The sequence below is a fragment of the Stegostoma tigrinum genome, chromosome 15 (assembly GCF_030684315.1).
Source record: "Stegostoma tigrinum isolate sSteTig4 chromosome 15, sSteTig4.hap1, whole genome shotgun sequence".
Lineage (NCBI taxonomy): Eukaryota > Metazoa > Chordata > Chondrichthyes > Orectolobiformes > Stegostomatidae > Stegostoma > Stegostoma tigrinum.
Genome location: NC_081368.1, coordinates 22,936,852 through 22,949,478, shown reverse-complemented (window position 1 = coordinate 22,949,478; position 12,627 = coordinate 22,936,852). Strand labels below are relative to the sequence as shown.

General features: G+C 39.2%; 1 protein-coding gene across 2 annotated transcripts in view; it reads left to right on the top strand.

Moving 5' to 3' along the window:
- Positions 1–12,627, top strand: part of atrx (ATRX chromatin remodeler) — a 233,303-nt gene that overhangs the window by 69,343 nt on the left and 151,333 nt on the right. For both annotated transcript variants that reach the window (XM_048545006.2, XM_048545004.2), the window contains 4 exons: positions 3,219–3,349; positions 5,440–5,556; positions 7,610–7,719; positions 10,052–10,119. In XM_048545006.2, the coding sequence (XP_048400963.2) occupies positions 3,219–3,349; positions 5,440–5,556; positions 7,610–7,719; positions 10,052–10,119 (426 nt within the window). The remainder of the gene's footprint in view (positions 1–3,218; positions 3,350–5,439; positions 5,557–7,609; positions 7,720–10,051; positions 10,120–12,627) is intronic.

Here is a 12,627-nt window from a genome sequence, read left to right as displayed (position 1 = left end):
AGGTTGGACACACTGGAAGGAAATTAACCAAGAGTACAAGAAAATCAACTGGCAACAAAAAGACACGACCAATACTCACTCCTGTCCATCCACGTGAATGAGGAAAACCACTAATTCGATTGGGACAGCACCAAGATCCTGGGACAGGCGAAGCAGAGACCAGCACGGGAATTCTTAGAGACCTGGTTCTCCCTGAAGAAAGCCATCAATAAACAGACAGAGCTAGACCCCATGTACACTCCATTGCGAAGGAAAACCAGAAATGAGGTAATCCAGCTCAACGGACACCGGAGATTAAATGACAGGTGGGAAAATACTCCAGTGTTTCATCAGAGGCTGCACTGATGGTGTTACCCGGCAGGGTAATGAAACATCTGCGGAACGGCGAGCCAATGAACCTGCATCCCAAGGTGCAACACTCCCCAGTACCCTACCATTTAAGTCTATACGTCCTGCCCTGATTTGTCTTTCCAAAATGCAAAACCCCGCTTTTATCTAAATCTTGGGGCGGCACGGTGGCTCAGTTATTAGCACTGCAGCCTCGCAGCACCAGGGACCCGGGTTCGATTCCCACTTCAGGCGACTGTGTAGTTTGCACATTCTCCCCGTGTCTGCGTGGGTTTCCTCCCGGGTGTTCCGGTTTCCTCCCACAGTCCAAAGATGTGCAGGTTAGGTGGATCGGCCATGCTGAATTGCCTGTGGTGTTCAGGGGTGTGTGGGTTATAGGGGCATGGGTCTGGGTGGGATGCTTAAGGGGTGGTTTGGACTTGTTGGGCCAAAGGGCCTGTTTCCATATTTTAGGGAATCTAATTCTAATTCAAAATCTTAAACTACATCTGCCACTCCTTGGCCCATTGGTCCATCTGATCAAGGTCCTGTTGTACTCTGAGATAATCTCTTTCACTGTCCACTTCACCAATATTTGGTGTCATCGGCAAACTTACTAACTATACTTCCTGTATTCGCATCCAAATTGTTTGCTATAAATGACAAAAAAAAACAGTGGACCCAGCGCTGATCCTTGTGGCCCAGCACTGATCACAGGCCTTAGAATATTTTCTTCATAATTTGAAATGTACTTGTTCTGAATATTCTGAAATATCCCTTTCAATATCTGACATTGCCTCTCTACTGATCTATCTCATAACATAATATCCAGTTCACTTCAGCTAATTTGGCTTTCATGTCAACGTAGTTGCCCAATTAGATGCCAGTTTTTGACCCACCCTTTCAAATTTGGTATAAAACATAACCATATTATAATTGCATGCTACCTAGAGGTGTCTCTTGCTGTTGAGATCCTTCATTAGTCTTGTCACGTCAGACAATAACTAATCAACCCTCTGGTTAGCTCCAGAATGTGTTGCTTTATGAAACAATTTTGGCAGCATTCTGTAAACTCCTCATTGAGGCGGCTGCTACTACCAATTTTGATGTAGGGTATAATTACCCATTATTGAAATCCCTTTATCACCAGTGCCAAATGTTTCTTCTTGCATACTTCTATATCATGGTTGCTGTTAGGATACTTTGTAGATCACTCCCACTAGTGACTTCTTTCATCTACCATTCCTCATCTCCCTCAAACATATTCTACATCCTGATCTCCTGAACCAAGGTCAGCTCTACCAATGTAACAATAAGTTGATTAGGAGTGCTACCCCTCTGATTTTACGTAGCTTTGTATTCTTCTTAATATTGAGGTAGACACAATGTTTCAGAGCCCAACCCCCCCCACCCCATTTGCCCTACTCAGCACCACTACCCCCACCTTAATTTTGAAGCCCTTTTACTTTACTTTCCGAGATTTGCAGCTTGAAGAAATACCAATCCAGTGCTGTTCAGGTTTCAGCTGACTGATTGATTAGTACAGATTCTTTTCTCCCAATATTGTCACCAAATCAGAATCCATGTCTCCCACATCAGTCTTTGAACCATGCTATGTCAATTTTCACCTGGATTAATTTGAAAGGAGACATTACTCAAATTGCAGTTGATCTTACCTGGGAATTTAGCAAGTTAAGGTGATGTGACTTTAATTGAAGTTCTAAGCTATGAAAGGGCACCTGTATGGTTGATGTAGAGAAATCTTTTTGCTTGTTGCGGTTTCTGGGACTGAGGAAAGCAATCTAAAATCAGTGCTGGACATTTTTGATGTGAAATTGGCAAACCGTCCAGGTACAGAGGGTGGTAGAACTTTTGAACACTCTTCAGTAATTATCAATTGATATGTGATGCGTAGTTAAATTTTAAACTGATACTTTTATGAAGCATCAGGAGATTGGTAGCAAAGCTGGATGTATACAGTTCACAGATCACCTAGATCTTTTGGCATCAGACTTGAAGGGCTGAATACAGAATTACTGTTCTTTATTGTTCCTTTATTGCGATAACTCTTGTGTTACGGAAGAAAATATCAGCCAGGGTTTCACTCCTAAGACCATCAGCCTATCAAGCCCACTCCTCCATTCAATAAGGTCACGGCTGATCTGATAATCCTTGACTCTAGTTTCATGCCTTTTCCCCATAACCTTCGGTTCCCTCACTGATTTTAAAAACCTGTATCTCAACCTTGAATATCCTTAGCAATCTAACCTCTACAGCCTTCTGTAATAAAGAATTCCACCAATTCAGTACTCTCAAAGAAGAAATTGCTTTTTATTTCTGCCTTAAAGTGACAACTCCTTATTCTGAGATAATGCCCCTTGACCCTAAACTCTCCCACAATGGGAGATAGTCTCTCCTCATTTACCCTGTCAAGAGCCCCTCCCCCCCAAAAAAAAAGCTTGTGTTGACGTAAGATTGCCTCTCATTCTTGTAAATTGTAATGAGTTCAGGATCAACCACTCAGCCTCTCTTAGGATTGTTTGCTGAATACTTTCATCTCCGCTGTGAAGACATTCAGCTTTCATGTGATGCATTCAGTGACACATTGTCTAAGTTTATGCAAGAATAGCCACTTAACTCTGTGAAGCCATAATCCAGCAGTTCAGCATCGTCAATGGTGTTGGAAAGAAAAATGTTGGGTGGTGATGAGAGGAATTACTGAAGAACATATTTAAGGTTACTGGTAGTTTAACTTGCTTGTAAATGCTAGAACACTTATGAAACAAAGTAATGTATTGCCAGAATGTAATGTGACCCACGATGCTGTTATGTTGCTGATTGCACTGAAAAGTTTTACAGATCTTGATTGCAATTTACTTGGGTTTTATTAGGAAGCCCTCTGTTGTGACAAAACACGTTGTTTCAGATGATGAAACTTCAAATGAGAATACTTCCGATTGTGAAAAATTGACTTCAAAAACTGAGGATACAGATGACTTGGATGTGAATAGTCTGCCTAAAGGTAGGTTAAGTAGGCTGTACTTCTACAGATTTCTTTTAAACTTCAGCAAAGCTGCTAAATATAGATCTGCATTTTTGTGATTGCCAATAAACATGGCCTGATTTTAAAAATAATTTTGTTAGATGTACCTTCATAAAATGTTAATGCAATAAATGTATAATAGCTGGCTCTGAAAGTCATAGAACACTGCTGTGTGTTATTATCTGACCTTTACAGCTCTCGGAAACCATGTAATGCAACTATCATGTTGGAATGATCAGTTACTCTGAAGACGAACTCATAACGTGTGCACAAATTTTTTATTTGATGTACCGCTTATTCTGGTCTACTGAGCATGTTTTGTGTGAATTATTATGTGCTTTGGAGCAGTTTTGCTATGTGGTGAATCAGGGCGGAATGGACGTTTGAAAACCAGCCATATTTTTCCAGAAGGGAAATGTGAAACAAGTAGTCTGTTTGTACCTGTTTTGTGGCATTACAGAGCTGGTTCAGTGTAGTGAAAATATTTAACAAAGTAATTGGCTCCTCCTTGAGATTTGGGAGCAGACAAAAGTCATTTGGCCCATCAAATCCACTCTGCTCAGAGATAATGGGAACTGCAGATGCTGGAGAATCCAAGATAACAAAGTGTGAAGCTGGATGAACACAGCAGGCCAAGCAGCATCTCAGGAGCACAAAAGCTGACGTTTCGGGCCTAGACCCTTCTTCAGAGAGGATCAGAGCTCTCTGATGAAGGGTCTCGGCCCGAAACGTCAGCTTTTGTGCTCCTGAGATGCTGCTTGGCCTGCTGTGTTCATCCAGCTTCACACTTTATTATCTTAAATCCACTCTGCTGTTCAGTGAGATCATGGTAATCTTGACCTCCACTTCCCTGTCTTTTTCCCAAAACTCTTGATTCTCTCACTGATTTTAAATTTGTTTCTCTCAACTTTGAATATACTTAATAACCCATTCTCTATAACTCTGTGGTAAAGAATTCCACAGATTTTCAATCTTCTGGAAAAAAAAGTTCTTCCTAATCTTTATCTGAAATGGGTGAACCCTTACTCACAGGTTATGCCTCTTGATCTTAAGCTCTCCTACAAAAGGAAATAACCTCTCCACATCAACCCTGTCAAGCACTTGAAGAACTTTTTCATGTTTCGGTGAGGTGTCCTCTTATTCTCTTAAACCCTAAGAATACAATCCCAAATTAATAAGTCTCTCCAAAAATTTTCTTCCATACCTGGGACCAACCTAGTCAACCTTCCTTTGGAATGCCACCTGTGCTGCTATTTAAATAAATGGACCAAAACTGATTACCATGTTCGAACTGTGGTCTGACCAGTACGTCATAGTTTTAGCAATGCGCTCCAATTTTTAGAATTCATTCTCTTTGAAATAAAAAGCCAACATTGCCTTCCCTATTATCCACTGAACTTGGAAGCTAGCTTCTAATAATTCATGCCAGGCACTGTGTAATTCCCATATGCTGCCAGTTTCTGCTGTCTTTCCTGATATAAATAATAATAACCTCTTCTATTCCTTGTGACAAAATGCATGGCCTCACACATTCCATCAGGCAAGCTTTTAACCACTTGCTCAACCTGTCTGTAAACCTTAGAGACTGTCATTCTCACTACTTCCCTTTGCACCTATTTTTGTCACCTTTCAAATTTGCTAGATAAGGAAAGTGAATGTGCTAACTCACTAAGTGAGGTCCCAGCGGCATTCCAAGAATAGCAGGTCGCCAGCCTGAAAATGCCCCCTTTCTCTTGACTGCTTTCTATTACTTAGCTAATCTAATGTCCATGTTAATATACCTCCAACACCATAGGCTGCAATGTTAAGTACCTTTATGTATGATACCTATATTGCGTGCCTTTTGGAAATCTAAATGTATTATGCCTGATTCCCCATCATCTACCCTGTTCTTTTACCCTATCGAAAAATTGTAGTTTGTCAGGCATGACTTTCTCCTTAGCAAACCCATGCTGACTGTGTTTGATTACATTATAGTTTACTGTTTCTCTGTTTTCAGTAGATTTTGCACCTCTTATAAACCTTTTAGTACATATTCTATAATTTTAAAAACCCTTTTCACCTTTTAGGCACAATAGTTGTACAGCCTGAACCAGCATGGAATGAAGACAAAGATAACTTTCGAGGCCCTGAATTTAGAAGCAGAAATCCTAAAAACAAAATGGAAACAGTGAAGAAGCGTGGAGGTAGGCATATGGCTGAGCTTTTGCAACTGACTAACTGTTTATTGCATTTTAAAATTTCTCTCCTCAGTTAGTTTCATTTACTAGTTTTACAGGTTTGATGCTGAAGGAGACATGGTTTTAGTTGATAATTATATTTCCCAATGGTGCACCTATAAAGTGTACTGCAGCTAGTAAATAGAAGAAAATTCCATAGGTTTTCATGTGAGCATAAATGTGAGAATTGTAATGTCAGCCTTTCAGGCCAGTTCAACTAATTGATCTATGTTTTACCTCCCTCCATTGTAATAACTAGCCAAAAATCTATAAACCTCAAATTTAAAGTTTATTAATCCAGCTAGCTGCTGCTCTTGTTTTTGTGAGAGAGATTTCAATATCTCAACGATCCTTCTGTGTGAAGAAATATGTTCTAACTTTTGACAGGCCTATAGAGATTTTAAGTCTTTTTGTCCTTGTTCTAGGCTCTGCTGTCAGTGAAAAAAGTCCCTGATGTGACTTTTTTCCCTTCCAGTTTCAAAAACTGTAGTCAAGCCACCTACAATATTCTTTATTCTGAGCCGTGCAAATCTTGTGTATGTGATCCCTCAATCTTCGAAGAGCAAGTCTACCCTTTCCCGAATGGGGCGTATAGAATCCAGATATGCTTTAACTTTTGCTTGATATTGTAAACTTCCCTCTTTGTTATATTCTAATTTTCTGGTTATAAGGCTAACATTTAATTAGTTGCCTTGATTTAGTTTTGTACCTGATTGTATGCTTTAATGACTTGTGCACATGGATCTATAAATGTTTTTGAACTGCCATTGTGCCTAGACTTGCACCATTTTAAATACTGTTAAGACCAAATAAGGATAGACCCAACCATGAGGATATCTCACAGCTCTGTATTGAAATTAATCTACTGCAGTCATTAAAGAAATTTAGACCTACTTCATTTTGTTTGACTTCAGGATGATGCCTACAGTGAGGACGTAAAAGAAGGCAGACTTATCACTTTCTAATTTTTAAATATTCTTTATCCATCATTGATAAAATCTTTGATGCAAAGAAAAGCAAGTTAAAATTTAATTGAGTTTCAAATATTGTTTATGATATTAATGATTTTACCTGTTAAAGTTTAATATAGTTTGCAAGCTCGCTACTTTAGTCATCTTTTTATTTGGGTTCTGACTTGGCAGGAGCATTCTTACATCTTAATCACAAGATTGCAGGTTAAATCTCCACTTTTTTGAATGCAACCTCAAATGATGTTCACTGCTGCCCTGTTGAAAATATGGTGTTTTTGATTAAACCAGTGCCTGCCTTTTTAAGTCACTGAAATACTTTGTAGCCTCATAAGAAAAATAGGAGAATTCTCCCAGTATGAGGCCTGTAATTATACGGTGGGATTATACATTGGACCTTGTAGTGTTCAGATTTGCTGCTTACTGTACACTGACTTAATTTTGAAGTGTCCTGAGGCCAGATATGCTACTTGCTCCATAATGGTAGAAGAATTATACGTCTTCTGCCTGGATCAATCTGATCAAAAACAAAAATACCTTTCGTAAGCTCCTTTGGATTCGCAGTGATGTTTAAAAGCCACACAATGATAGACAGATCAGGTTTGCAGGTTCTCCCTCACTATTTTAGTAAACTCTGAATTAAAACTAAAATAGCAGTCTCAAGTTCTTGCCCACATCCAAAATAAAAGCAGTCTACAAAATTTTAGGAGAAAAATGGCTTACTGAATTATGCCCTTCATCTAAAACAGCATTACCAGTCGAAGGGGATTATAATAAACAGCACAGTTTGGGCTGCTTGAGCATTGTGTGAAACCAAAGGACCTCACTATATTTATTTTTATTTTTTGATTAGAGATTGTCCAAGACAAAGGTGTAAAATGCTTACTGTGAGATAAGAAGTGAATTGCTTTGTTGCCCTCCTTTTTATTGAGAGTGCATTGTGTCTAGTTAGATTGCATTGAAATTTTAATAGTGTACTTGAAATCTTATTTTAGCAAAGAATAAAACAATGAGCCAAATTAAAAATAAAATTGCACTTTTTATTTTGTTAGATGAGAATCTACATGGAATAGTCAGCTGTACTGCTTGTGGACAGCAAGTAAACCATTTTCACAAAGATTCAGTCCAGCGGCATCCGGCATTGAAAGTTCTCATTTGTAGGGTATGAGCTGTTCACGTTTTACATTAAAAGTTGCACGTTGCCATTTGTAGCAATATTATTGAATATTAATAGCAACATATTACTTATATAGCTCCTTTAACATAATAAAAGGACCACTGGTATTTTGCAGGCTCATCATGAGCAAAATTTGAAATTGTATCCGATAAGGCAATATTAGGACAGATTGGTCAAGTATTAACAGTTGTATTTTCAGCAGAACGATGGGAGAAGATGGAATGTTATGGTTTGAATTCCAGAATTTGGGATCCGGTTATGTAAATGCATCGTCACCAGTATTGGACCTTGAGTGTGCAATGCTGGATGAGCACTCAGGTGGGGCAGGCACATGGCCAATAGACACATGAATACAGAGATAAGAACTTTAAAATTGAGGCACAAAAGTAGCTACTAAAAAAGTGGAAGGAAGATGCTGATATTTTGATAGCTCCCCAGCGTTAAAGGGCAAGGCTGGAGCTAAGATGCCTTTGACATCATTGTTATTTTGGAGAGTATGACATACGGGACCCATAGCACAAATGTCGTTAATTGAAATCCAGAAAACTTTGTGCTGTTTAAAGTCAGGAGCAGAAAGGGTGGTGATAGTGGTTGGTAATCAATCAACACAGCCATATAACATCACTGCAGGACTCCTTGGGTTGGTGCCCTTGGCCCAGCAGTCTTCAGCTGCTGCTTCACTGCCCTTATCTCAATTATTAGGTCAATAAGTTAGAATGTTCAATCATCGATGTTAAACACCATTTTGTAATAGCTCTGATATTGAAGCAGCCTGTGTTCAAATGCAGCAAGCCTTAAACAACTTTCAGGCTTGGACTGGTAATTGGCAGGTAACACTCATCCCACACTCCACCCAGCCAGCAGTGACCATCTCCAACAAGAAAGGAATCTAATAATGTCTTAGAGGTCCAGTGGCATCATCCATAGCTGAATCACGCACTACTGACATCCTGACTAGAAATTGAATGGGACCAGCCAAGTAAATAGTGTGGCTATAAGAGCAGTTGAGAGGCTAGGAATTCAATGGTGAGTAACTTGCCTCAAATCCTGTCTACCAGCGGCAAGGTACAAGTCAGGATTGTAGTGAAACACAGACCACTTGGCAGGATGATTACAGCTTCAATGAAAATTTGGAAGCTTAACACTACTGAAGGTAAAGCTGTCTGTTGTATTGGCACCCTGTCAGCACCACAAAGTCCATTGGCATCTTTAACATTCACTCCCTCCACATGTGCAGTGGTAGTATTAACAAGATAGTGAATAATGAATACCTCCCCTCCAGGGCTATTTCAACTGTACCCTCAAAAGACACACCATAACCATCATGAAGGCCAGTGACAGCATATACATGAGTACACTGCTACTTGGCAAATCTCAGTTCATGCCACATACTATTACGGAACTCATTTATATCAGTGAATGCACCTATGCCATGTGGACTGCAGCATTTAAGACTGTTGTCACTATCTTGAGGACCGGTAGAGATGAGTAATACATGCTGACCAAGCCAGTGACACCCATTTCCTGTCAACAAGTGTAAACAATGTTGTTATTCTGTAAACTGTGACACTTTTATGCTGCATGTGACTGTAACAAAGATGAGAGGCAGAAGAGTAAATGCAGAGGTGCAAGGTTTTCAATCCTTTCCTTTTTAAAAAAAAGCAAATTTAATTAAAAGGGTTGCCTCTAACTATCTGTCTAAAATGCTGTTTTAAAAACCTATGTTTGCAGGTAACATGTAACTCTAAGAATAATCTCGTGAACAGGAGCTACGTGAACCCGGGAGGGAGTTAGTGTTCACTGAATCCCTGGGCTAAGGAACCTTTGTTGTGCGCTGGTTGTCTTATTGGGGTTTAGAACTTCTGTTGCACCCATATAAAAACCGTTTTAGGAGACTTGCCTGACCTGGAGTGTGGTTGCTAATATTTGCGCATTTAACAGTGGGTAGTTCTACTTAAACTACTCTGAAGAACCATGACTTGGAATGGTGGCCAACACTATCATTTTAAGATAAAGAGGTGATCGTTACCTGTCTTTAATATGAAGTGTGTGTTGACAATATTGTATCTTTAGATATAAAAATATTTTAATGCAATTGTTCCTGGCCTTGTTAATTATTTGGAGTGCTTGTTGGAATATCTTTAAAAGTAAAGATCCTCTGCTTAACATGGCACCAATTTAATCCAATACATTTGGATGGTAAATATCTCAAATACAAGCATGTTATTGTGATTTATCCTTGGTCATCTATATGTGTATCACCAAGGATGCAACAGCCTGGTTTCTAAGATATCCAATGTATTTCTCCTATTTTTAGAGTTGTCATAAGTACTATATGAGTGATGATATTAGCCGAGATGCAGATGGTATGGATGAACAATGCAGGTGGGTAGTCTAATTTATATTCTAATCTGTTTTTTTTTTGTATTCTCATTTCACTGACATTTACTTACATTTCAGCTGAAGGGACAGGGTTGATTTTGAGTCAGCTAGGCTTGAAACATTAGCTTGCTTTCTCTCCATGAATGCTGCCTGACTTGTTGTGATAGCCAGCAGTTTTTTTTTGTTTTCAGTGATTTAAATAGTTTCCTGGTCTCTATTGTACCAATTAAGGCCTTAAATGTGGATATAAAACTGACATCAATTAAGTGTTGCTAAAGCTCATGACTTAATAACTGCCCAAAATTATTACCGATGTCAATTGTTTGAAATGCTCAGCTGATGTGATTTTTTTTTTAAAGGCTTTATGGAGAAGAAAGCACGAGCCTTTTATGATTATGAATTTTTTCCTTCATTTTGACAGTTGAATATTAAGCAAGGAAACCAGTTCACTTTAGGTTAATTTCACATTGAGTTGAATTTAACCATTGCAGATCTGATTGTGAATTTTGAATCATTGGAGCGGCGGATGGAGTTGCTGGCTTTGCGATATGCTCACCTGTCCAATAGGGACCTGATTTCTCCTCAGATGGTAACATTACTCGATGAAGAAAGCCTCTGTATTTGGATCTGTCCAGAATTTTTCCTCTTGTAGTCGGGTTCAATTCATTTACTCTGTGATTGGATTTCACAAAGTCATTGTTTCTAAGTTTGCAACATCCTGTGTGGTGTGGTCTCCTTGTTTCATTGTTTGTAGACTGTTAACATTAGTGTGCAGAAATCCTCTGATTTGCATGGCAAATTAGGTAAAATTGAGCTCTGATGAACATACGCAGCTCCTTGCAAGAACTTGATTGTTAGGAATTTTATCCTCAAATTCCATGATACAGATCTGAAGCCGCAGAAGTGAAATGCATCTGGTTGTTTTGGGTGATGCAAGTACTTTTATCCATGCCCCTCAGCCACCAGGATTGTGAAATTTCCATGTCTTGATGCAATTCTGGAATTTCAACCTTTCCAATATTTTCCCAATCTCCCCCCATCAGCATTAGGTTTAAAATATGTATCACAAATATTTTTAATGAGCAGAATGTGACTCATTTTCCGAAAGGTTCAGAGGAGGTTCATGAGAATCGTCCCAGAAATGGAAAACTTAACATGAGGAACGTTTGAGGACTCTGGGACTATACTCATTGGAGTTCAGAAGGACGGGGGTGGGGGGGATCTGATTGAAACTTTCAGAATACTGAATGGCCTGGACAATATGGATGTTGGGGAAAATGCATCCATTGGTGGGAGAGTCTAGGACCCGAAGACACAGCTTTAGAGTAAAGGGAAAATCTTTTAGAACGGAGATAAGGAGAACCTTCTTCAGCCAGAGAGTGGTGAATCTATGGAATTTGCTGCCCAGACGCAGTGGAGGCCAGGCCATTGAGTACATTTAAGACTGAGATAGAAAGGTTCTTGATTATCAAGGGTAATGGGGAGAAAGCAGGAGAATAGGGTTGAAGAACTTATCAGCCATGATTGAATGCCAGAGCAGACTCGATGGGCTGAATGGCCTAATTTCTGCTCCTATGTCTTATGGTCTTATAAAATCCACAGAAAGGGTACAGACTTGCTTTTGATTCTGGGAGAGATGGATGTATGTGTGCGGTTTGCCTGTTTTTGGCTGCCTGTGTGATGTCTTGACATGTGGCTTTGTAAGATGTGACAGAGAAAGTTGATACTTGTCTGTTGGATATATAGGATCAGTTAGTGGCTTGGTTACCTTGACAGAGATGACATGTAACGTTGGGACTTCCATTTGAATGCAAGGATCTCCAATCCCTTGCTTTGAGTAACATCCCTTCATTTCAAAGTATTTTCATTGCCTGTTATAAGGTAGCAGCAAGGTCTTCTGTAAATTTTTTTTCTTCCAGTTTTTGTGATTTGGTAGAGTTTCCTGGTTGATTATGAAAACCGTGGAAAATTAATCTTTTTGTTTTCTATTTAATTCTAATTTTTGTCCTGGTGGAAATAGTTATGGCAGTGACTGGCTGTGGTATCCTCAGCTCAAGTCTGATCCTGAGTTCTCTAAAACAAAGAATAATCACTTGTGAAATCAAAAGAGAGATATAAAAACAAACTCTTGTATTTGTGCTCATATGCTGCTTTTGAGCTATAATTTGGCTGAAATTGGCATAAATAACATGTAATGTCAGAATTGTGATGGCGCAGAAACAGGTAATTCAGCCATCATTGTACTAGCTCGCCAATGAATATTAGAATTTGGTACCTTTTGCCTGCTTTTCCCCCGTGTTCTTGTTTATTGTTCCTGATCAAAGAATTTGAGTGCATTTACATCTTTGCAACTCAATTGTTCTTGTTTAGGAATGAAAAATCACACTAGATCATACCTTCAGGGTGAATTTATCATTTAGTATTTACACTAAATGCAATCGTTCACGCCTTCAGGAAGGCTTTTTGAAGTTGGCCGAGTTTCCAGTGAACACTGCACCTCGTGGTGTGAAG